Source organism: Carya illinoinensis, chromosome 2, assembly GCF_018687715.1.
Source record: "Carya illinoinensis cultivar Pawnee chromosome 2, C.illinoinensisPawnee_v1, whole genome shotgun sequence".
NCBI classification, from domain to species: domain Eukaryota; kingdom Viridiplantae; phylum Streptophyta; class Magnoliopsida; order Fagales; family Juglandaceae; genus Carya; species Carya illinoinensis.
In genome coordinates, this window is record NC_056753.1 from 33,902,378 (window position 1) to 33,927,381 (window position 25,004).

Genomic DNA, 25,004 nt, shown 5'->3' on the forward strand with positions numbered 1-25,004 from the left:
AAGCTTCAGCCATATTTGAAAGTCTTTATCTGGTTTTAACCAATTATAACCTCTCATCATAAGATACCAAAACAAGGATGTCGCTGAAGCATAGCAAACAAACAACAATATAATGAGTTCTCAAACACGTGTGGAGAATTAGGAAGACCAGAACAGCATCTTATAATAAACAAAACAAGGCGTCTGATTCGAAATTCTTGTCCTGGAAATTAATTGTACATGGACAGGGGAAACCCGTTCATGAATCATGCATGCAGTGAACATACATAGACCCCAGCTGCTAGGCAGCTTTCTTTTGATCAGATTCATCGGACTGACCGACACCAAATTCCAATTGTATTAATATATAATTAAATAGTCGGTCGTACGTGCATGGTCCGTGCTTGACTCGTCTTCCTTTTCTACAATCTAGGATTGATTGGGTGTTTCATGACCATATATAACTATCTTTCATCACAGACAAATGTAATTGACTTTATTGCAACATGATAGAGATTATATATTATATTATATAATCCAGATAATTAAATTGAATTTTTAAATATATATATATATATGTTAGCATTTTAGATAAAAGCAAGACTTTTTATTAAAATTATTAGAGGGAGGAGGTAAATATAATTTCCCGTAACATAAAAGATTAAAGAATATGTAATTTTAGAAACAAAATAAAATAAAAAGGCAAAACGAGAAAACGCGGTCAAGTCAAAGCCCGAGCGTGCACGTGGACCGGACACGCTCTTATCCAGACATGAATATAATACGTTCGCCGTGCTTTCCACGTTGTCAAATTAAGTGCGCGTCCCGTTTACTCCGGCATTCCGTCAACTCCCACTACAACAGTCTACAGCTCTGCATTTACCATTCCTCGAACCAATTATTATCACTTTCTCGATGAATCCAATAATACAATAATTAATTTATTAATAAATAAAAAATTTTATACGTCAAATTATTATTATTTTTATTTTATTAAATAAAATGTAATATATTTATTATTATTAAATAATTATTTATTATTTATTTTTTTATCATTTAATAATAATAAATATATCACATCTTATTAAATATAATAAAAATAAAATAAAAGTATAATATATAATATAATAGCATTACTCATTAATATTTAGACAGCTAAACACGTCCAAGAGTCATTATTAAGCGCACAATTCAAACGTTTTGAAATTTATACCCGTTTAGAACACTCACATCCTAAAAGAAAATAATTAACAAAGAAGACAAAAACGTCACTAGCAAGTGAAGAAATAATGAATGACTTATTAAATTGGAAAAAAAATCTAAGAAGACCTAGCTAATTCGAGTGCATAATATTTCTAATCATATAAATCTAGAAGAAAATATTATGATCTTAACCGTTAAATATTTAATTAAATTAATATTCAACGGTCTTAAAATTTTTAAATAAATGATTAAGTTGTTAATAATTAATATTGAAATAAAAATTACGTCAAGAATTTAAATCACAGAAAGACCGACATATAGAGGGAAGCACCAGATGGTCCTGATTCCCGACAAGTTGATTGCCCAAAGTACTGTTGTTCTATATACAGTGGTGGTGCATATGATCTCATGCATGGCATCATGGGTCTGTCTGTATTTGCATGTGCCTAAAACGGAATTAGGTGGAGTGGCGGATGAGTCTTGAAATGAAAATGTAGGACAAGTGGGCATTGTGTTTACCTTGAATTTCATGCATCACGTACGTACCGGTACTACCGATCAATTGGTCAGCGGTGGTTTCCAGCCACGTGTTTGCACACTTGCTACTTCATTTGAATTCAACCAATGTTTGACTCTTATCTCGTAAACTGCGGTGACTTTAATTCCTACTGAAATATCACAGATAAAATATAATTAATAAAATTTATGTTTCCATCTTTATATTACCAAATTTATTTAACTTAATATATATTAAAAAAAAACAATTACGTTGCTAAACAGATAATTCAGAATACTTGAAAACAATAGGATCCGTTTGATAATATAATTATTTTTAAATATTTTTTAGATTTTTTTTAAACATTACTCAAATATAAAATAATTTCAATTTTAAATATTCAATTTTTTTATATAATATAATCATCACCTAATTATTATAATTTTTTCAAATTCTCAAATAAAATACAAAAAAAAACCTTTTCAAATTTAAAAACAAAAATTATATTAAAAATTATATTTAAACAAATATTTTTTAACTTTATAATATTTATATTTAATTTTTTCTTTTTTATTTTTTAAAATTTAATAAAATATCTTCACTGAAATTATTTTATTATTATTTATAGATATATTAAAATATTTTAATAATACAAACGTGACCTTAGTCACTCTAATATTATAAGTAGCCAAATCTAGGTAGGTGATATATCATGATCTATATGATATGAATTCAATGTGAAGCATCCAATTAGATGAGGCCGACAGAAGACGACAAACAAGTCACCAGTGCATTGTCTGTGACTTTGCTTTGCTATTGTTTCGAAAGTACATAATCAATTTTCTTTTTATTTTGCCGCGTGATTGTCACACTCCCACACACAGAGGTTCGCCCAAAATGAATAGGGCCCACGAATTGAAGGCAGGTACTTAAAAGTCAATGTAGTTCAGCTGTCGCAGGAGCTGCCCTGCCCTAACCTCTTTTCCATTGAAATTTGGACAAATGTTCTCACACATGTGCTGAGAAATAAGACCACCGAACAGGGGTTTGATTTCCACGGTTGTTGTACGAAACCGTGACTACTTTCCCTGCGTAGGGCTTCATTTAATTAATTAATTGGACATGGGACATTGACATTATTAAAATCCAACCCGTTCATGAATACTAACATGCGTACACTAATTTTTTGGTTCCAATTCAATGGACTCAAATGTACTTAAGACATTTGAGTTTTATATAAGTTTGGTCAGCCTTTGCTTTTGCTTAATTTCGAGATTTCATGTCTCTTTTAATCAAAGGATTAGGTATTTGAAAATGTTAGGGTATGCGATCTCAATGTTGTGTCACACTGAGTGCATTATATTTATTATTATTTTTATCTATAATTGTTCTTATGTGATATTAAATAAAATTAAAAATATGTCCATAGTATAGGGTCGTTGAGTAGAATAATTTTTAAATAATTAATAGATAATTAAAAATAATAATAAATAAATATTTTAATAATAATTTTTATATGATTAGTTAGGGAAAGCTGGAATAGATAGTCATGGTGGTATCGGGTCAATATAGAACTTCTCTTTTATGTCTTCCAACTTGAATAGCAAAATAGAGCAATACCGGACACAAGTACCCATTGTTTATTACTTTCGGTTCAATGGTGTGCTTGACTTTGAATTTTTGTACAAAAAGAGTTTCAACGCAACTGGCTTAGATATTCCACCTATCACATTCTTTCCCTATCTAAATTAATTAACGCGCACCAACCCAAAGCATATCCCATTATGAAATTGAGCTAGAAAATATAGCTTATAATTTAGGATATATAATTTATAATTTAAATAATAAATTTTATATTTTAAAAAATTGTTTATTGTTTGATAAATATGTATAGAAAATATTTTTAAAATTAGTTATATTAATTTTTTAAAAATTTATGATTATTTACATGAATTTTTCGATAAAAATTTTAATTTAATATTTAAAAAAAAAAGAATAGACTTTCAACTTTTTAGGCGATTTAAATACTTTTTATAAATTCATCAAACATATTTTTATTTAAAAAATAGATTTTAAAATTTTTAAACTTTCAAACTCAATCTCAAACAAGCTTTCCTACCTTTTCATTGACATGTTTTAAAGATGAGATATAAAAATAAATTTATAAATTGATATAAGTTTTGTATTATAAATTATATTATTTTATAATAACAATAATTTTATAATTTAACGTATGATGTCTAATCATATCAATTTATAAATTTATTTTTATGAGATTTCTTTATTATTAAATTAAACATTTATCTGAAATATAAGATATAAAATTAGAGAAGAATATATATATCTACATGAATTCTATAATATTTATTATTATTTATATATTAAATATTCAATAAATAGTAAATGCTGCATAATATATTTTATATATTTATTTTTATTTCACTATAAATATTAAAATTTGGACATTAATTTTAAATACCTTGTAAAAAAGTACGTTTGGTATATTGAAGTAGAATTTCATGCCAGTTGATCTACAGCTGCCACATTCAAATATCTTTTCTTATTTTTGTGTATCTGTCCAACTATTTTCACTCTATTTCCACCACGCTTCCTTGCAAGTTGATCTTTTTGTCCTCTTCTATTTGTGTGTATATATATGTTCCTTCGTGTGGTTCACTCGTCAAATTTATCAAGCGAAAGTTCTAACTTTTCGTAGAGGGATTACGGCATCTTTCTTTGAGATCAAACGGAGACGGCTTCTGTTTGAAACTTGGAATTGGGTTTTGCTACAAGATTATAAGCCAAAGTACTATCTAGTTCGGATTTGACGTACAGCTATGGATTATTCTTCATGGAGACTCGGTACTTGCTTGGATCTTAACACTAATCCTACCGGCGGCCAAGTTCTTGATGATGCTTCGGTACGTGGAAATTCATTCATTCATTCTGGCATACCCAGAAGCTCTTAGTGATATTCTCTTCAATTGACGAACTTAAGAAGTTCTTTCTGTGTTTGGTTTCAGAACAAGGAGGTGGAAAGCAACTTTCTAGGCTTTGGAAGGAAGCTTTCAATAAAACAAGAGGTTTGTTTTTTTTTGGGCTATTAATTATCTGTTTATCGTTCCCTTTCTGCTATTGTGGGTACTTTTCAGCTATAGTGCTAAAAGTTAAACATTGTGTGGGCATGTTCAGAGATCCGGTGCTTTGGAGGAGGAAATGAAACGTGTGAGTGCAGAAAATAAGAAGCTAACCGAAATGTTAACGGTGTTGTGCGAGAACTACAATGCTTTGCGCAGCCAGTTGACGGATTATATGAGCAAGAATCTGCAGGAAAAGGAGCATACCCTAACAAGGAAAAGAAAGTCCGAAAGCAGCAACAATACTAATAATAATGTCACTGGAATTTATGGCAATTCTGAAAGCAGCTCAAACGATGAGGAATCCTGCAAGAAACCTAGAGAGGAAATTATAAAGGCAAAGATCTCAAGGGTTTATGTCAAGACAGAGGCATCTGATACAAGCCTTGTAAGTCCTTGATAAACTCCTATATATATATATATATATAGTCGTCTAACTTCTTTTATTTTTGGATGCGTTGGGCATAAAATTTATACCCTTTTCCTTTGCATTTATATGTAGACTGTGAAGGACGGGTATCAGTGGAGGAAATATGGACAGAAGGTCACCAGAGAAAATCCCTGTCCGAGAGCTTACTTCAAATGTTCTTTTGCTCCAAGCTGCCCTGTAAAAAAGAAGGTGAGAGAGTGAGATTCATGATCAATCTGAATTTGAATCTGCGAATATTGTTGTTAGCATGCTTGAAAGGCTCTCTGAATTTTTGAGTTCGAAATATTGCGTTGTGCAATATTGTTTTTAACAAGCTGATTCATTTTCTGCGAGACATCGAAAGATATCTAATTACGCCATCCATTCTGTTTTAGTAAAGAATATATGGAGGCAAGCTAAGGTGTTTACTCTCATATTTTGCTCTTTAGGTACAAAGAAATGCGGAAGACCAATCTATTTTGGTTGCTACCTATGAAGGTGAGCACAACCATCCCAACTCTTCTCAACTCGAGGCAACATCAGGATCTACTCGCTGTATGACCCTCGGTTCACACCCCGGTGCCTCAGCCTCTCTCCGGCCGTCTGGACCTAGCGTCACTCTTGACTTGGCAAAACCCAAAACCAGTAATGATGCCAAACAATCAAAACCCAGAACTGATTCTCCGGAAGTCGGACAATTCTTGGTGGAACAGATGGCGTCTTCCTTGACCAAGGATCCCAATTTCACAGCAGCACTTGCCCAGGCCATTTCAGGAAGATTTTTACATAAAAATCCAACAGAAAAGTGGTGAATGTCGGCAAGAAAATGAATATCGAGTGCTTATGTAAATATAAAGTTTGGAAAAGAACAGTAGGCAATCCTAGCTCAATTGAGCCACAGGAAATCTTCTTATAAATTTGTAGTTCCATTATTGAGCAGTAAAATCTTTAGAGCAAATGAAACGCTCCTGTTCACAGTCCTGCAGTCTTTTTATGCTTTCCTTTCTTCATGGCTCAAGCCTTTGAGTGTGAGGAATGCGTCCGCAATTGTACCTCAGTTGACCAGGAAACAGGTTATGTGTGAATTAGTTGAGAACAATCATGTTTGACTCAACGGTACCTTGTTCTGCCCAAGAGCAGAGCGGGAAAAAAGAGGAAATATCTATTGTGAAAATTGAAAATAACTGTAGCTTGGCACGCAAACGCTACCCTTTTCAATGGTTTAGAATCGCATAGATGATAAACAAGTTGTGAGACAGAAGCACGGTCGACTAATGTTAACAATTGGCACTGAGGAATGCTTTGCCGTGTAACTGTATTTCACCCATAAATCGAACACAAAGCTGTAATATCTGCTGAATATCAATTCTGTAAATAACCATGTCATTTGAGCATTTCCAGTCATAGCTGCTTCTAGGTGTTTATTTACATCCACACACACGCACATATATGTATAGAAAACACTTTTGTAGAACCATTCCATGTCATGGAGGTACAAACACCAAGAGATGAAACATATTTACAGCTCTCAACCAAGAGCTTTAATTATTATTATGTTGAAGTGAAACTCAAAATAAATCATAGCTCGTGCTCATCCCGACTTGTGCAACTTCTCTGACCTTAAGACTTGAGGGCACCGTCTTTTTCACCTGCTTCTGGCATGATCATACACTCCTTGAATCTGAAGCAACTAATGAGATGGTCATTTGTTAGTCCAGCCACCTGCATGAATGTATAGATAACTGTGGGCCCCACACTGCGGAACCCTCTCTTCACAAGGTCTTTGCTTATCATCTCTGCTTTGGGTGTCTTGACTGGAACTTGGCGAGGGTACCGAAACTGACTAACTATAGACTTATGATTCACAAAATTCCATATGTACTTGCTGAAGGACCCAAACTCTATGATTACCTGGAAAAATAACAAAAAAGAATAATAATGTTTTAAATTTACACACAAATGGTGAATTTATGTTGCCTCTCTCTCTCTCTGTGTCTCTCTCTGTGCACGTGCGCGCGCTTATCAGGGTAACCATAAGGTTTGGTATTAATGGGAGTAAAAATGATGTGTGCGCGTGCATACAGACAGAAATGTGAATTCACTGTCCTCAAATGGGAGAAGAAAGCTTTTCAACAGCAGTAGGAAAGATCTTCCTTACCAAACAAAGGATCAATAATCCCCAAAACCTCATAAAGAGATCATTTTCTATAAAGAATTTTGAATAGCAAGATAAAATGAATAGAAAAAGTTGGCCAACCTTGCTAATTTGATGTGCATTTTCAATGATGGCTCGCAGCTTCACTTCTGATAGTAGAGAGCTGGCACAGCTGCCTGGTGAGACAAACTTTTTCTCATTTAATTTTGAAACAGCAATTGGATCAAAGTCCAAAAAGACCTCTCTGTATAGATGCAAGTAATGCAAATCAGCTGAAGTTGAAAAAGCCACAAGATGCTAAAAGCTATACGAAGAATAACATGCTTTTAGAATTTCAAACGCTAGTATGGCAGGCAGTTGAATAATCTGTTGACTATTAATTGACAACATGAGATTTTGTGGAATATTCCGCTGTTATAAACTTTCTACACAAGGTATTTCATCACTTGAAGAGTAGTATAATCAATACCTAAACATATTCCTTTTGTTAAGAATTTCAGGCCATGTACGTTCAGCCAAAGCACCTGATAGGCTGAGCAATTCAAACAGTCTCCTGCAAGTGTCAAGCATACTTAGGACTGGAGAAAGCAGTCAGATGCAGTTCAAGAACGGGATAAAAAACAAGAAGATAATGGGAACATTATTGCAATTATACATACTTGTCATCGTGGACTGGGAATCCCCATTCCTCATCATGAAAAGCAGCATACCATGGATCTTTTTAACAAAATGAACAAATTGTCACTTAGAAATTGGTATTTTAGATAGTGAACATCAAAACAAGAAATTAGAAGTGAACACAAATGGTAGTCAAGACCATACCACTAGAACAAGATAAACAAAAAGTGTGTATCAAGACTGGAATTGTTTATATAGAGCCCTCAACTGTCATATGGATATTGCGCAGTAGTGCTCAACATATTCTCACATTCCAAGATTCCATGTTTGGATCATTCCGTAAATAGACAATGAATACTGCTGGTAAAATGAAGCAATTGTAGTGATCCCAAGTCACTTGTGTGCAGAGTTTCCGTACCAGGCACCTTAAATTGAAGGATGCTGGAACTGGAGTACGATGACTGAAAATTCACAATTCTAGACAGCTAAACTATATTTATTCTATCATATCTTCTTCTTCTCTTTCTTGTTTATCTTTTATCTTTTATTTTATTTTATTTTTTTTATCTTTTTCCTTTATATTCCTTCCTTTATTATTGTAATAATATATATTTGGTTGAACTGAGAAAATTATACGAATTATAACCTGAATGCTCATGCAAAGACCAACCTACTGATAGACAACAATCATGTTTTGCTCATAATCTGGTTTCATGCACAGTGCACAAAATAGATAATCTCGAGTAAGGTTTGGAGCAAATGATCATCGACCACGTTGGTTAGGAAATGCTTTGGTTCATTAATCACTGATTAATTCTCCCATGATCATGTAGGAGTGAGGATTTAAGAAATCTAGCCACCATTATATGATATTGACAACCAAAAAGTATGAATCCACCATTTCCACCAGAACAAGACAGAATATTGAGGAAACCTCACAGGGCAAGTTGATTAAAAGCAAATCCGGTAGAATGCACAAATTTCATCTCTCTCCAAGTAGCCCAAGACAAGGAGATGTAGTATGTTCATGTCAAATCAAGCCAAACAAAATTTCCTCTTAGAGAATTAACGTGATCACTTATATCAATCATGTAAAGAAAGCCTCTTGAAGTTTGTGCTATATACTAGCCTAAAGGTCAATGTTCATCTTAGGGACAGCAAGCACGCATCTAAACTTAAGGAGTGTAATTCTCCATCCTTTGATAGCGACCACCTTCGTCAATCGTCTTTAGAAGTACTAAATAAAATTTTCATTTGAAAATATTAAATTCTGAACTTAAAGGAAGAGTGGGAGACTTTCCTTGATAAGGGACATCAAACATAATCCTGTCTGCCAGCTAGTGTAGAGGCATAAGCCTTCCCTCTAAAATTATTCCTTCATGTTTTATGCAGCTCCACAAAAGAAAAGAAAAGAAAAAAAGCATCACGATATTCTAAACCCTGAGAACTCCAGCTAACCCTTCATTGTTTCGGTGGCCTTCATAATTAAAACCTTATTACAGAACAGCTTATTCAAGGAATTGGATTAGTCGAAAAATTTCCAATTTTTACGTGTTATTGACGAAATTGTAGCAAAAGATGGTCGAAACAACAGAAGGGACATGCCACATGAAATTAAAAGAACAAAAAACTATACATACCGGTTGTGGGTGTAACCCAAGCACACCGTTTTCTGCTCTCCAAGGAACCGATTGAGTCAGCCATCAAACTATCAGCCCCACCAACAACGCTCTCAACCTTTTCCCGCTTCAACCCATATTGCTTCTTCCTCACTCCTACCCTCCCGCTCAACGACGACGTATCAGTAGTAGAGGACGAAGCATCCGACGAGCACGACGCGGTCATGGAGTCCTGCCGCCTCAGTAAGGACGGCGCCGTTTCGCGTTGCGGAAAATTAGGTACGGCGATGGGTTGCGATGATGGTGTGGATTTCTTGTGCTTGAGATCTTGTGGAGTTTTCTCAGATTTTTTCGTGGGTTTCGAGACAGCTTTTCGTGGCTCGGTAGGCCGGGTCTTGTTGCCGGCTGGAGCGAGGACCGGCCGGCACTCTAAGTGGGCGATATTCATCGGCCGGACTCGCGGTGGGCCTGACATTACTTCGATTACTAATTTATAAATTGCGAAATTGTCCTTCGATTTCGTCAAGTTCACAGTTCTGGGGGTTGATCAGCAGGCTGAAAAGTGAGGTACAAGCAAGGCAGAGATTTGGAGCTGCATTGCTGAAGGCAGACCTTTTCTGTAGCCGGAAGTGTGTGTTAGGGTATGTTTAGTTTGACTCCTGATGCGGGAACGATTGTGGATGAAGGAAAGGGCGAGAAAGAGTGGGCAAGTGTGGGAAAAGTTCGGGCAATGAGAAGGAAAAACGTTAGTGAAGATTTTTTTACGAAGAAAGAAACGAATCTGAGAGACAGTAAGAGAGAGTGAGAGTGAGAGTGAGAAAAGGTAATCAGGCTGCCAACCACACCTTGCCACGTCATATAATTTAGACGTCCCGTTATCATTATCATAATTATCAGTAGTATTATTATTAAAAACTTTTGAAGTTTTGACTACCCAATAGCCCATCAGAAATTGTTTAATTCCCTTGTGCTTTCGTTCCCCTTTTTACTGATATTAGTTGGAACAGATCATGGCAATCTGTGTTTTATAAAAATAATGCAAGAACAGATCTGATAGTTAAATATAAAATAAATTTTAATCTATTATATTAATTTATAGATTTATTTTTAACTTTTTTTCATCTTTATCACTTCTCTCTCCAACTAGAATAAAGGTTAGGAGTGTAAATACTTCAATTTTAAAACCGAATAGGTATACGCCGATTTTAAATTTTAAAATACCGATACCATATCAGTTAAAGCCTTCATCTCGTACTTTTAATTTTACCGATTTCATTACGGTTAGTGTAGCTTCTTTGAGACAAAAGTCTTTGCCTTAATTTTGTGATCAAGCCAAGCCAAGCCGTGCTGCAAAACTTCTTTGACCTGTGAGATCGTAGCATGAGCTGATTCTTCTTCTGCTCTTCAAAAACTATTGAAAGAAAACAAGCAAAAAAAAAAAAAAAAAAATACAAAAAACAAAGAAGTGAATACAGAGACCCTCTTATCCAACCACCATCCACACACTTAAAATCCTTAAACTGCTTCCAACGATAAAACTTAGAAACTCAGAAACCAAAGAGAAGAACCACTCACTCTGTGATCACTGATCTTATCTCATGGCCACAGCTTCTCTACTGCCCAAACCCTTGTCTCCCTTTCTCTCTAACCCAACTTTATTTCCCTCAACCCACTACTTCACCAGACTCTCCTTCTTTCACCCAGTTGACCACCCTCATTGCACCAAGAGACCGAACCTTCAAGCCCAAGCAAAGAAGAAGAATTCATGGCTCGACCCTTTCGACGATGGAGAGGACCCTGAGATGGAATACGGCTCCCTGTTCACAGATGGCAAGCAAGAAGAGGATCCTCGGCCACCGGATAACCCCAACAGCCCCTCTGGGTTCTTGAAGTTCCCGGCCGGATTCAACGTGGAAATCGCGCCGTTAGCGTTGAAAATCAGAGGCGACGTGAGGCGTTGCTGCTGCGTCGTGTCGGGCGGTGTGTATGAGAACTTGCTGTTCTTCCCAGCCATTCAATTGATAAAGGATAGGTACCCAGGTGTTCAGGTGGACGTGGTGGCTTCGGCGAGAGGGAAGCAAACATACGAGTTGAACAAGAATGTGAGGTGGGCTACTGTTTATGATCCTGACGATGATTTCCCGGAGCCCGCGGAGTATACTGACATGGTTGGACTTCTTAAGGTTGGAGTTCTCAAGAAGAAAAAAAAAAAACATAGAAAATCAAAATTAAAAATGATGAAACACTTTTTGTTCTCGCAGAAGTAGACTGAATTAAGTCATCATATGGCACTTTTATTAGAAACTAATTCTGCATTGACAAAGGGATAATTCAGTTGAGTTAAATCAATCGTTCTTGCAGAATAGGTACTATGACATGGTCTTATCAACTAAACTGGCAGGGCTGGGACATGCTGCATTCTTGTTTATGACAACAGCTCGAGACAGAGTCAGCTACGTTTACCCAAATGTAAATGCTGCTGGGGCAGGATTACTTCTATCCGAAACATTTACGCCAGACAGTATAAATCTATCCGACGGTGGATATAACATGTGAGTCATGATTTTTCGTGTTATGGTTTTGATAATTCCATTTGGTCTTTTAATCTTAGGGTCTCTTTAATATGTGGGTTTGTTGGATTAGGTATCATCAGATGCTTGATTGGTTGGGGAAACCATTCCGCAGTGTGCCAAGGCAACCTGTGCTTCCTCTCAGAGTTGCAATTTCGAGGAAGTTGAAGGAGGTTGCAGAGGCCAAATATAGGAGTGCAGGTGCAGAGAAAGGAAGATATATTGTAATTCATGGGATAAAATCGGATTCAAAGGCCTCAATGCAGTCTAGGGGCGATCCCGATAGCTTGCTACCCATCGAAGTATGGGCTGAAATAGCAGACTCTATAAGGTACTGAGTTTTTATTATGGGAAAAAGAAAAGCAAGGAAAATAAAAGAAAGAGGTGGAGGCTCGTGTGCTAAAATCTGCTAATGTTTAGGATGAGAAATTATGTTACTCTCTGACTTAAAATGCTTGGTTAGGCCGTCTTTATACGCATAACCAATCATAAAACTCTCCTATTTCAGCCACAAAATGGACAACACACTGTCGTGTGGAAGGATTGACATGAGATTGTATTTGTAAACAGGGGACTTAGGCCAGTTTTTGTCATTCCTCATGAGAAAGAAAGGGAGAATGTGGAGGAGCTTTTTGGAGATGATGCAAGTATTGTGTTCATTACAACTCCTGGCCAGGTAACTTTATCTCCCTGTCTTATTCTTGTGTGCAAAATTATTTTACCAAACAAGAAAAACTGACAGAAAATTTGTGGTGAGATACTATGAAGTGAAGATAAAAAGTTACAAATTAAACCATCTGCATCTGCCTTGGCCCCTACACTAAGCCCTGATGGCGGTTCAAGTCCCTCTAGCCTAGACTTAGGGTTAGCCAAGGGCATTCGCCAGGAAAACGTGAGTGAAAAAAGTCCACATTCACAAAACACCTTCTCTCTCCTGGTGATAATGCAAGATGATTAAAAGATGGGGGAGTATTTTCAAATTCTAATATGGACACTTTATTCTGTGGATTCTTCTGCTTCAGCTGGCAGCCCTTATCAACGACTCAGCTGGGGTAATTGCCACAAACACAGCAGCTATCCAACTTGCAAATGCACGAGAAAAACCCAGGTAATTGCATCTGATAGAAAACTTGTTTGTTTGTCAATTGAGTTGCAAATGAACCCCTCTACAGAAAGTTAAGTTCACAGAGAAGTGAAATTGGCATAAGCTTGGTGTATCTATGGTGCATGTTTGTTGCAGCATCGCATTGTTTTGCTCTGAAGAAAAAGGGAAACTATTTGTTCCCAATGCAGAAGGGAAGAGATGTGCCGTTGTTTCGTCCAAGACAGGAAAGTTGATAGATATCGACGTTGGAGCTGTAAAAAGAGCACTTCAAATTTTTGATCTCTCCCTAGCTCTGGTCTAGAAGAAGAAGAGGGTCACTTCCTTACATTGTATACAAGAATGTCAATCCTTCTGTACATGTTCTAGCCAAGCATAACGTCTCTCTGAATCAACGCTGCTGCATATAATTTCAAAATTCAAGTCGATTCTATTACTTTACCAAACCGGTTTCCTTAGCAGAATGTGTACAGTATAAAATTTGCCATGATATCATCATAGAAAACAAATGACATGCTGCAACAAGATCGAAATTCAAAATGATTCCAATGCAGGAAGATAGGAAAAGAAAAAAACTCAGCAGTTTATTTTGACCGTTGAGAATTTCCATTTGCAGTAACCAGAAAGGGATCCCTCAATTTTTGTTCTTGTAGTTGGTACCAAATCATGAACCACGTTCTGCATTCAGAAGAGTTTTATTCGGATCTTTTGCATAAGCACACCCTCTTCTCTGCACGAGGGATCTTGGACCAGCTATCTAAGAAAGGCAAGAAGGATCAAGACATGATACAAATTACAAGAGCTCAGCTGAAGCCCCTGAAGTCGGTTTTTTATTATGTTATTATAAATAAAAGTTAAGCTGAATTTAGGTTCCCATGCATTGTTGTCTTCTCCAGATTAGGCATGAAAGATATGCATTTCTAAAACTTGAAAAGGGAAAATCCGATTAGAGCCAGTGGAATTGTGACAGTAAGACACATTGCGATTGGGAGTATGACAGCATGGGCTCTGTTGAGTTTGGCTTGATTTCCTGCTGAAAATGTGTTTTTTGGGACTTGCTACAGTTCCGCTACAGTTCCGCTCGACCTCCGCTCGAGCGAACTCATCCAGAGAGTTCCGCTCGACCTCCGCTCGACAGTCCGCTTGAGCAAAATCTTCCAGAGAGTTTCGCTCGACCTCCGCTCGACAGTCCGCTCGAGCGAAATCTTCCAGAGAGTTTTGCTCGACCTCCGCTCGACAGTCCGCTCGAGCGAGAATGCAACCCTAACGTGCGCTCGACACTTCGCTCGACGTCCGCTCCAGCGAATGTTCTGACTAGCGCCTTGTCCTATAAATACATCATTTTCTCTTCATTTTAGGGTGTGTTCAGCAGCCAAGTTAGAGAGAGTTTTGAGAATCCTTTTGTATACAATCCTAAGAGTCCATTGAGTGTATTGGGGCTTTAGGATTGAGGATTTTGTGATCAATACTCTTGTACTCCATCCTTGTTCATAGTGAAATCTTTGAAACCGACCCCGACAGTGGACGTAGGCTCACATTGAGCTGAACCACTTAAATCTTGGTGTTCTTTGTATGATTGTTGTTTATTTTGTTGCTTCCGCTATTATTTACTTCAACTTAGCCTTAGTTTGTTCGGTCCATTCCCAACAAACTGGTATCAGAGCGTTAAGCTCTTTGAAATCTTGAGGAATGGCTATGGCAAAGTTTGAAGTGGAGAAATTCGACAGTCAAAACAGCTTTAGCTTATGGCGCATTAAGATGAAGGCTTTGTTACGACAACAAGGCTTGTCGAAAGTTTTGGAAGGGAAGGTATCCGAAGATTCTCCTGCATCGTCAAGAGAAGAAGATGAGAAGGCACATAGTGTCATTTTGTTGTCACTATCAGATGGAGTTTTGAGGGAGGTTGCCGATGAGGAGACGGCTTTCGGTCTTTGGTCCAAGCTTGAGAGCTTGTATATGAAAAAGTCGCTCACCAACCGTTTGTATTTGAAGCAACGGTTATACATGCTCAAAATGAAGGAAGGTACTCCTATCTCTGAACACTTAGATGAATTTAATAAGATTATCATGGATTTGAGGAATATTGATATTAAGCTTGATGATGAGGATCAAGCATTAATTGTGTTGTGTTCGTTGCCGGTATCATTTGAAAATTTTGTAAACTCGATGTTGTATGGTAGAGACACCATCTCTTTGGTAGATGTAAAATCTGCTTTGAACTCTAAGGAGTTGAGAACAAAATTGGGTGTACAAGGCACGGATAGTCAAGCCAGTGGTTTGTTTGTTAAGGGTTCATCTAGTAGGGGTAGATCACATGAGAGAAGTGCAGAGAAGAACAGGAGTAAATCCAGGGGCAGTTCACAGTCAAAATTTAACAAGAAAAATGTTAAATGTCATTACTGCCATAAATTTGGTCATTACAAAAATGAGTGTTCTAAATTGAAAAATAGAGAGGAAGGCACTAGTTCCTCTAATGCTGTTAGCGTTGCTGATGAAAAGTCTAACGGCGTAGATATTGTTCTAGCAATTAGTGGCTCAAATAGTCGCTATGGTGACAAGTGGGTCATGGACCCAGCTTGTACCTTTCATATGTGTCCCAAGAGGGACTGGTTCACTACCTATGAGTCAGTCAACGGTGGCTCCGTTTTGATGGGAAATGATATGGCGTGTAAAATTGTTGGGATTGGTTCAGTTAGGATTAAGATGTTTGATGGGATTGTCAGGACATTGTCTAATGTTCGACACATCCCAGATTTGAAGAAAAATCTTATTTCCTTGGGCACTCTTGATTCTTTAGGTTTCCGGTACACCGGTGAAGGTGGAGCTATTAAAGTCAGTAAGGGCTCCATGATTGTAATGAGAGGAGATATGACAGATGGTCTTTATTTCCTTCAGGGTAGTACATTGACAGGTACAGCTGCAGTGTCTGTTTCAGATAATCCAGACTCAGACAACACCCGTCTATGGCACATGCATTTGGGTCACATGAGTGAAAAGGGGATGTCTATCCTGAGTAAGCAGGATTTGTTGTGCAATCAGAAGATAGGAAAACTTGAATTCTGTGAACATTGTGTGTTTGGAAAACAGTGCAGGGTTCAGTTTACTACAGGAGTTCACAGAACTAAAAGTACTGTGGACTATATTCATTCTGATCTTTGGGGTCCATCTTCAGTTCCATCGAAAGGTGGAGCCCAGTATTTGCTTACCTTTATTGATGATTACTCACGGAAAGTTTGGACTTATTTTCTGAAACGTAAGAGCGATGTATTTGCTAACTTTAAACAATGGAAGGTTTTGATTGAAAATCATACAGGCAAGAAGGTTAAGCGACTCCGAACCGACAATGGTATGGAATTTTGCGGAAGCGACTTTGATGAATTCTGCAAAAATGAAGGCATAGTGAGGCACCGCATAGTGAGACATACTCCACAACAAAATGGAGTAGCTGAGCGGATGAATAGGACTCTCTTGGAGAGAGCCCGTAGTATGCTTTCAAACGCCGGCTTGTCTAAAGATTTTTGGGCTGAAGCAGTCAACACAGCTTGCTATTTGGTTAACCGCTCTCCAGCCACAGCTATTGGTTTAAAAACTCCAAATGAGGTATGGTCAGGTACTCCCTCTGATTATTCAAATTTGAAAGTTTTTGGCTGTCCTGCATATTTCCATGTTAATGATAGAAAACTTGAGCCAAGGGCAAAGAAGGGCATATTCATTGGATATGCTAGTGGGGTGAAAGGATTCAGGTTATGGTGTACTGATCCCAAATCACCTAAGTTTGTAATTAGTAGGGATGTAGTATTTGATGAACAATCCATGCTTAATCCGAGGAAGGAGTTTACTGTGTCTACAGGTGAAGAGCAGAGTAATGGCAAGAAGGTGGAGTCACAGGTTGAGGCTTCAAAGGGGATGCCAGACGACACCCAAGATCATGTCACTTCAGATGAGCATGATCCTGATTTTGATGATGGCGCACAGTGTGAGCAAGATTACAGTATTGCTACTGGTAGACAAAGGAGGCAGATCAGGCCACCTCAAAGATATGCTCATGCAGATATGGTGATGTATGCACTTACTACAGCAGAGGACATAGATGGTCAAGAGCCTTCCAGTTATTCAGAAGCTATCAAAAGTAAGGAGTGTGCACAATGGTGCGCAGCAATGACTGAGGAGATTGAGTCTCTTCACAAGAACCAAACTTGGGATTTGGTTAAGTTGCCTAAGAAGACGAAGACTGTTGGTTGCAAATGGGTTTTCAAAAGGAAAGAGGGAATCCAAGATGTTGCAGATGCAAGGTACAAGGCACGCTTGGTTGCAAAAGGCTATAGTCAAAGAGAAGGCATCGACTTCAACGAAGTTTTCTCTCCAGTTGTGAAACACAGTTCGATCAGGATGTTGCTTGCCATAGTGGCAGCAGATGACTTAGAGCTTCAGCAACTTGATGTTAAAACAACGTTCCTGCATGGTGACTTGGAGGAGACCATTTACATGCATCAGCCGGAGGGGTTCATTGTTCAAGGCAAAGAAGATCATGTGTGCAGATTGAAGAAGTCATTGTATGGTTTAAAACAGTCTCCAAGGCAATGGTATAAACGCTTTGACTCTTTTATGATAGATCATGGTTATGTGAGGAGTAGCCATGATTGTTGCGTTTATTATAGGCAGTTATCTAATGGGTCTTTCATCTATTTGCTACTTTATGTTAATGATATGCTTATTGCTGCTAAAAGCATATCTGACATTAGTTTGCTGAAAACTCAACTTAGAAATGAGTTTGAAATGAAAGACTTAGGTGCTGCAAAGAAGATTTTGGGGATGGAGATCCACAGAGATAGGAAAGCTGGAAAGTTGTATTTGTCCCAAGGAAAGTACATTGAGAAAGTTCTTTGGAGGTTTGGAATGTCTGATTCCAAACCAGTAAGTACACCACTTGCTACACATTTTAAACTTTCAGCATCCCTATCTCCTCAGACAGATGAGGAGGAACGCTTCATGGCTAGTGTTCCTTATTCCAGTGCAGTTGGCAGTATTATGTATGCAATGGTTTGTACTCGTCCAGATATTTCATAGGCAGTGAGTGTTGTAAGCAGGTACATGGCTAACCTGGGTAGAGCTCATTGGCAGGCTGTGAAATGGATACTCAGGTATCTGAAAGGTACTTCGAACCTTGGTTTAATATTTGATAGAGAAACTGACTACAATTCAAGGGTGGTTGGTTATGTTGATTCTGATTATGCTGGGGACTTGGATAAGAGAAGATCATTGACAGGGTATGTTTTCACTTTGTGTGGCTCTGCTATTAGTTGGAAAGCAACACTACAATCTACTGTTGCTTTATCAACTACAGAAACAGAGTATATGGCAGCAGCTGAGGCTGTTAAGGAGGCCATTTGGTTGAAAGGTTTGATCAGTGATTTGGGATTACAGCAGGATGCAATTTCAGTATTTTGTGACAGTCAAAGTGCAATACATTTGACCAAAAATCAAATGTATCATGAGAGGACAAAGCATATTGATGTCAGGTATCATTTCCTTCGAGAAGTTGTTACAGAGGGCGTGTTAGAAATTGAGAAGATTGCTACTACTGAAAATCCAGCAGATATGATGACAAAGCCAGTTCCAGTATACAAGTTCAAACTTTGCTTAGACTTGATTGGTGTTCGGGGTATGTGAATCCCTTAGGGGATTTGGTGGAGGGGTTTCGGTTTCTTGGTTAATGGTTTTTTGTTTAGGCTTGACGGAATTCAAGCCAAGGTGGAGATTTGTTGAGTTTGGCTTGATTTCTTGCTGAAAATGTGTTTTTTGGGGCTTGCTACAGTTCCGCTACAGTTCTGCTCGACCTCCGCTCGAGCGAACTCATCCAGAGAGTTCCGCTCGACCTCCGCTCGACAGTCCACTCGAGCGAAATCTTCCAGAGAGTTTCGCTCGACCTCCGCTCGACAGTCCGCTCGAGCGAGAATGCAACCCTAACGTGCGCTCGACACTTCGCTCGACGTCCGCTCGAGCGAATGTTCTGACTAGCGTCTTGTCCTATAAATACATCATTTTCTCTTCATTTTAGGGTGTGTTCAGCAGCCAAGTTAGAGAGAGTTTTGAGAATCCTTTTGTATACAATCCTAAGAGTCCATTGAGTGTATTGGGGCTTTAGGATTGAGGATTTTGTGATCAATACTCTTGTACTCCATCCTTGTTCATAGTGAAATCTTTAAAACCGACCCCGACAGTGGACGTAGGCTCACATTGAGCTGAACCACTTAAATCTTGGTGTTCTTTGTGTGATTGTTGTTTATTTTGTTGCTTCCGCTATTATTTACTTCAACTTAGCCTTAGTTTGTTCGGTCCATTCCCAACAGGCTCTGTGGCAAACACCACTAATTATGGACCAGATTCTAAGGAGTGGCTCAAGTTGATGTATTGTGAGCCATAGTTGAGCAAAACTTTGTGGCCTCAACATCTTTTGGTCCAGAACATAGAAAGAGGCTGGACGTTTGACTTATGCACAACTGCTGCTGAAAGTACCACCGGCCAACTGTATTTTAATTTTGGGATTTGGTTGCATATGCAGTATTTGCGGCCAAACTAATTAAAAAGAAGATTAAGGGCACATTGAAAGAAATAGAATAAACAACCTAAGATTGTGAAGTACACATCTTTTGTCGGATGTCTGGACATAAAGGAATATGTGTTATTCTGTTTCTTAGTAATCTAAGAAAGGATAATGTATTTAACTGCATGCATGATGCTAATGCTATATACATGTCACATTAAGAGATATATTTTTGCCTTGTAATTATATATTGAAACTAATCACTTAGAAAATGCATTGATCGTATAATGTAATTAAAGTGGGGTTCTCTTAAGGCAACTTGAATAAGTTCCTATTCGGAGAAACTTTCCCCTTTACTTTGTTCAATTACTCCCACCACATCAGACTTCGTGAATTTGTCGTTTGAAGGCATAATATATGTAAGAATCATTTCCTGTGTACCTTGTTATCTCTTCTTGTTCACTTCAAATTTGGAATATGGACGTCAAGGAGAATATAGTCAATATAATCTTTGATAAGAACCGAATATTTACATCTTATCTAAGCAACGACAAAAGCCAAGTTGCAGGGACAAAAAGTCAGTGAAACGAGTGGCAGTACAACTTAGAAGAAGTCGTCACCTATATATATATATATATAAATTCTTATTAAGCAGTAAGAATGAGAAAAGATAATACTAGGCAGGTTCTATGTCGAGCTTTGTATCATTATGAAAGATCTAAGGGGAAAATGTGGAAGAAATCCTAAAAGGGACAGGATGATCGAATCATATTTTTCCATGATCTGCTTTCTCGTCAAAAAAGTGTTGTAGATCAACCAGAATATGCTTTACCGTAATATATTTTGTTCTAATAGTAAGAATAATTAAATGTTCCCAAGTTTTCTTCTATGCGCAAGACCCTGCCCATGCATGCACCTACTGATTTTAAGCAAAAAGCTAGATGTGAGCCATATTTGAGAAGATTGGGTCTGCCCAACCTAAAGATAACTCAATCGTGGCTAGCAAAAGATAATTTGGAGTCCTCAGATTTTAGAACACAACTGATCTTTATAAATAAGTGTGTGTGTGTGTGTGTGTGTGTATAAGCCAAGGGGGATAATACATGTATCATCCCACCAGGTTGAATGAGCATTACAAATGCACATCATATATAGGATGCATGCCAATACAGATAAACTTGACCCAAGTGAAGACAAAGTACAGCAATTGTCATCCTCAATATCTCTCACTTTTTTCCTGAGTATATACAAATGCACATCGTTCACAAAAATAGTTCCTTTAGGTCTTAAATCAAGTATCTATAGCATATTTAGCAACATCATGTACATAGCTCAAGGAATTAACAGAACCCGGCCAATTACTCAGTAAATATCAGATAAAATTTCCCAATTTTCCTTTCCTAAATTAGGTAGTCAAGCACTCTTGCATCATCATTATAAGAAATCAGAAGGCAGATTAAAGTCATTCCAATGATGAAAACAAGCACGCACACAACCTTAGAAATATAATAAAGGGAAGATGCCAGGACCTTACCATGCATCTCACGCACACACTAGCCAGCAGTACTTTAATTAGCTAGATGAGCATGCACATCAATCCTTTTCTAAGCATGAACAAACAGACGAAGTTAGAGGACAGAACACTTGCATGCCGACATGATAGTAATCATCATCTTCACAAGATCATCCACACATGTTCACCAAAACACGTGGTGCCCCACGTCATCTACACCAATAATTGGTGATAATCAAGAGAAAGTAATATTATATAATATATATGGTAATGCCCTTGTCTGAGACTTAAGGATTTCGGCTACATAATTTGGGTATTTCTTAAGCACATGACATGGCATCAGCATGATTGTTTGTGTCGAACAAAATACTATCCTACCATAAGGACAGTACTGGGATCCCCCTGGCTGGGGGGAAAATGAAAAAAATTCCAGTTCCATTAAATAGCATTTTAGTTCACTTAATTTTGAATTCTTTTTAAATAAAGACCTGAAAAGCTCAGGAATTAAACCAATTTTTTGTACGACTGCCCTCTTTTTATACATGTCAAAAGCAATTAAACTTGTGACAACTCACGTAATGGCGGCCTGGTGATTAAAGATAATTTTCGGTTCTAAAAGGAAACAAAGGAAAAGACAGTTGTGTTCATCACTGCCAACTACAAGATAGATATAGAACAGAAGCTCTTGTCCTTAGCATTTGTCACTACAAGAATGCAGAGAGTGAGTGCTGTTGATTTTTGTCCTTTGTTATATTTTTTGACACTTGCGGACCATATACTACTAATAAAATCAAGCAATAATCGAAAGAATATCTGCTTCGGGCCAGTGATGGAGTATATTCAGCTTTCATCGACTATTCAAATGCATGCATGGAGATCGAGAATTTGACATACTATGCTCACCAGTGTGAATGCTTGCTATGTTTCTTTTTATTGGAGTCCACAGAAACTGGTGGAATGGCCACGTAGGCATACCATCAGTCATATATATATATATATATATATGTATGTATGTATGAGGATATAGAGGTTACAGCTAGCTAGGTAGCAAGCAACCTCTGAGACTCGAGAGCACAAACAGATTAATATTCCACTAGTCTATCTATCTACTACAATTAATTCCTCGACCCATCCTTCGTATTTTTTGGGATATATGTCGGTGAAGATAGCGAAGGAGTACTTTCCAAAGCTCGCAGACGAAGGAGTGGCGGTGAGAGAGTATGATGAAGAGAGAGATAAGGTGGCAGTGGAGGAGTTGGAAAGGCAGTGTGAGGTGGAGCAGCAGGTCAAGCCTTTGCTTGTCACTGACCTAATGGGCGACCCTTTATGCCGCACCCGAAGTTTGCCACTGCACATCATGCTGGTATTTTTTATTTCATCATTGCAACCCAACACTCTATTTACATTTTTCAATACAAAGAAAGTCAGAACATAATCTTGAAAATTCACTCTGATGTTAAGCGTTATGGAAGAAAGTTATCATTTTCCTTTTTTGGTTTCCAACACACGAGAAAGGGAAGTTAAGATCAATAGTTGAATAGAGTATCTAAATTTTGAAGTTGGATTTGGGCTATGCTACTTCAGGCATATATAATTCTTGGTTCTCTGTTTTCTGATTAGAACAGGTTGCAGAGTATGGAGAGGGAGAGAATATTGTGGGCGTGATAAGAGGGTGTGTAAAATCAGTGACAAGAGGGAACTCAGTTCACGTAAAGCTAGCTTATATTCTGGGGCTACGGGTCTCGCCCAACCACAGGTTCTCTCTGATCTGCTTGCTTTCTTGATTCTAATACCATTGATTACCACCCTCAATAAAAAGAAGAAGAAAAAGAAAGAACGAAACAGATTAGATTCGATAATAAAGAGAAGGTAATATTAAATCCTCGATCTTAGCATGGAAACGAAAGAAAGCAGAGTAAACGCAACTTCGTAATTGGTTTACTGTTGGGTAAGGCGATCTTAGAATAATGTGTTGTTGTTTGAAGTTGTTCTAAATTGGTTCACCTACACAGTCCAGTGGACGTTCCACAAAGAAAGAGAGACAGAGATGGTCCACCAGTGTCTTTTTTGTCTCTCTGCTTTTTGTTTTCTTTTTTTTGCCAATTCTTATCATATTCTTTGATGTTAATATCATTGTTATCCTTGTCATAATCTTTAATTTGACAAAAACATGAAAAGGATAAGCCTTTATCCAGCGTAGGGTACAACTACAAACGATTTTCAAAACCCACGACTTTTAGTGTGTGTGTGTCGTATATAATTGGCCTATCTTAACTCAAACATAGTGTTAGATATGTCGTTAAGCAAAGCCTTCTTTGGATGTGACTGAGATCACGACTTTAATGTAGTCTGCAATGTTATTTTACATATATTATCTTCTAAAACGTTCCACCTTGCCTTTATTCCGAATAAAGCCACTTCAGAATGTAGTAACTAGTACCGCAAACCTGTTATTTTATTTTATTTTGGTTTTTCAATTTTTGGGTCAACAGCTTTAGGTTCTTTCTTGATTGGTTGTCGAAGAATAATGACAGCCCATTTCAAATCAAATTCCACATTAGAAGGAACCTATTGATGATGACAAATAAGAACATTTTTTATCAGCTCTCTTAATTTCTCCAGTACGATATTAATATTCTTATGATTCCTTTCAAACTCGTTTGCAGGAGGCTTGGAATTGGCACAAAACTGGTTCGAGAATTAGAAGAATGGTGCAAGCAAAATGGTGCAGAGTATGCATACATGGCCACCGACTGCACCAACAAGGCCTCTATCAATCTTTTCACCAAGAAATGTGAATACCTGAAATTCCGCACGCCCACCGTGTTGGTGCAGCCCGTCCATGCTCATCACAAGCCAATTGGCTCAGGCATTGGAATTATTAAACTCATCCCACAACTTGCTGAGTCAATTTATCGTAGGATCTTTGCGAATTCAGAGTTCTTCCCTAGAGATATAGACAACATTTTACGCAACAAGCTGAATCTGGGCACTTTCATGGCCCTCCCCAAGAGATCCCTCTCCAAGTGGGATCCAAAAACAGGCATTCTTCCACCGAGTTTCGCAATCCTAAGTGTGTGGAACACTAAGGAAGTGTTCAAGCTGCAAGTGAAGGGCGTGTCGGCCTTAACGTACTTGTGCTGCATGGGGACCAGGTTGTTGGATGCATGTCTGCCATGGCTAAGATTACCATCGTTTCCTGACGTTTTCAGACAATTTGGAGTGTACTTCTTGTACGGTCTACACATGGGAGGGAAATATGCATCACGTCTCATGAAGTCCCTGTGTGCATTTGCACATAACATGGCTAGAGATGATGCTGGATGTGGGGCCGTGGTGGCCGAGGTGGGCCAGGGGGACCCCGTTCGAGAGGCAATCCCTCATTGGAAGAGATTTTCATGGGCCGAAGATTTATGGTGCATCAAGAAGCTTGTAGATGCCAAGCATGATGATAGTCACGAAAAATGTGAGCCATCTGATTGGATCAAATCTCAATCTTCTTCATCGGTGATTTTTGTCGATCCACGTGATTTTTGAAACCTACTTTTTCTATGTATCTATGTTAAAGAGCATATAAACAAAACAGAAATGCTTTACGAGTGGCTTTGCAAAAACTAAGAAACAAAATAAAAATAAAAATGAAGTGCTAACTAATTAAT

General features: G+C 37.8%; 4 protein-coding genes across 5 annotated transcripts; 3 read left to right on the forward strand and 1 right to left on the reverse strand.

Moving 5' to 3' along the window:
- The first annotated feature begins 4,350 nt into the window (after positions 1 to 4,350).
- Positions 4,351 to 6,201, forward strand: LOC122301183 (probable WRKY transcription factor 40). Its single transcript, XM_043112347.1, has 5 exons — positions 4,351 to 4,599; positions 4,702 to 4,761; positions 4,871 to 5,203; positions 5,318 to 5,434; positions 5,674 to 6,201. Exons 1-5 carry the CDS (start codon positions 4,516 to 4,518, stop codon positions 6,034 to 6,036), a joined length of 957 nt encoding a protein of 318 aa, XP_042968281.1. The 5' UTR covers positions 4,351 to 4,515; the 3' UTR covers positions 6,037 to 6,201.
- A 363-nt stretch (positions 6,202 to 6,564) lies between these two features.
- On the reverse strand, positions 6,565 to 10,396 carry LOC122301182 (DNA-3-methyladenine glycosylase 1-like). Its single transcript, XM_043112346.1, has 5 exons — positions 9,638 to 10,396; positions 8,039 to 8,096; positions 7,849 to 7,932; positions 7,482 to 7,623; positions 6,565 to 7,135 (listed from the first exon to the last, which is right to left on the reverse strand). The coding sequence occupies exons 1-5, from the start codon at positions 10,089 to 10,091 to the stop codon at positions 6,845 to 6,847; spliced, it is 1,029 nt and encodes a 342-aa protein (XP_042968280.1). The 5' UTR covers positions 10,092 to 10,396; the 3' UTR covers positions 6,565 to 6,844.
- Positions 10,397 to 11,116: 720 nt separating this feature from the next.
- Positions 11,117 to 13,734, forward strand: LOC122301184 (photosynthetic NDH subunit of subcomplex B 1, chloroplastic). The gene is made up of 6 exons (XM_043112348.1): positions 11,117 to 11,799; positions 11,978 to 12,168; positions 12,260 to 12,517; positions 12,757 to 12,862; positions 13,209 to 13,294; positions 13,427 to 13,734. The coding sequence occupies exons 1-6, from the start codon at positions 11,215 to 11,217 to the stop codon at positions 13,590 to 13,592; spliced, it is 1,392 nt and encodes a 463-aa protein (XP_042968282.1). The 5' UTR covers positions 11,117 to 11,214; the 3' UTR covers positions 13,593 to 13,734.
- An 8,572-nt stretch (positions 13,735 to 22,306) lies between these two features.
- Positions 22,307 to 24,941, forward strand: LOC122301187 (probable N-acetyltransferase HLS1). Of its 2 annotated transcripts, none has more exons than XM_043112361.1 (3): positions 22,307 to 22,708; positions 22,971 to 23,101; positions 24,012 to 24,941. In XM_043112361.1, the coding sequence occupies exons 1-3, from the start codon at positions 22,499 to 22,501 to the stop codon at positions 24,880 to 24,882; spliced, it is 1,212 nt and encodes a 403-aa protein (XP_042968295.1). In that variant the 5' UTR covers positions 22,307 to 22,498; the 3' UTR covers positions 24,883 to 24,941. The 2 variants fall into 2 exon arrangements, with proteins under 2 accessions (XP_042968295.1, XP_042968296.1); XM_043112362.1 differs by having other exon boundaries at positions 22,566 to 22,708; positions 22,966 to 23,101.
- The last annotated feature ends 63 nt before the right edge of the window (positions 24,942 to 25,004 follow it).

What these genes read in the sequence shown, in the direction of transcription:
- LOC122301182 (XM_043112346.1), bottom strand. Translation starts at nt 10,091, where the DNA reads ATGTCAGGCCCACCGCGAGTCCGGCCGATGAATATCGCCCACTTAGAG. An exon ending in TTCCCAGTCCACGATGACAA is followed by an intron (nt 7,933 to 8,038) that starts GTATGTATAATT and finishes TGACACTTGCAG; the next exon opens with GAGACTGTTTGAATTGCTCA. An exon ending in AACAAAAGGAATATGTTTAG is followed by an intron (nt 7,624 to 7,848) that starts GTATTGATTATA and finishes GCATCTATACAG; the next exon opens with AGAGGTCTTTTTGGACTTTG.
- LOC122301187 (XM_043112361.1), top strand. Translation starts at nt 22,499, where the DNA reads ATGTCGGTGAAGATAGCGAAGGAGTACTTTCCAAAGCTCGCAGACGAA. An exon ending in TGCCACTGCACATCATGCTG is followed by an intron (nt 22,709 to 22,970) that starts GTATTTTTTATT and finishes TGATTAGAACAG; the next exon opens with GTTGCAGAGTATGGAGAGGG. An exon ending in CGGGTCTCGCCCAACCACAG is followed by an intron (nt 23,102 to 24,011) that starts GTTCTCTCTGAT and finishes ACTCGTTTGCAG; the next exon opens with GAGGCTTGGAATTGGCACAA.
- LOC122301184 (XM_043112348.1), top strand. Translation starts at nt 11,215, where the DNA reads ATGGCCACAGCTTCTCTACTGCCCAAACCCTTGTCTCCCTTTCTCTCT. An exon ending in TCATTACAACTCCTGGCCAG is followed by an intron (nt 12,863 to 13,208) that starts GTAACTTTATCT and finishes CTTCTGCTTCAG; the next exon opens with CTGGCAGCCCTTATCAACGA. An exon ending in AATGCACGAGAAAAACCCAG is followed by an intron (nt 13,295 to 13,426) that starts GTAATTGCATCT and finishes TGTTTGTTGCAG; the next exon opens with CATCGCATTGTTTTGCTCTG.
- LOC122301183 (XM_043112347.1), top strand. Translation starts at nt 4,516, where the DNA reads ATGGATTATTCTTCATGGAGACTCGGTACTTGCTTGGATCTTAACACT. An exon ending in AGGCATCTGATACAAGCCTT is followed by an intron (nt 5,204 to 5,317) that starts GTAAGTCCTTGA and finishes ATTTATATGTAG; the next exon opens with ACTGTGAAGGACGGGTATCA. An exon ending in GCTGCCCTGTAAAAAAGAAG is followed by an intron (nt 5,435 to 5,673) that starts GTGAGAGAGTGA and finishes TTTGCTCTTTAG; the next exon opens with GTACAAAGAAATGCGGAAGA.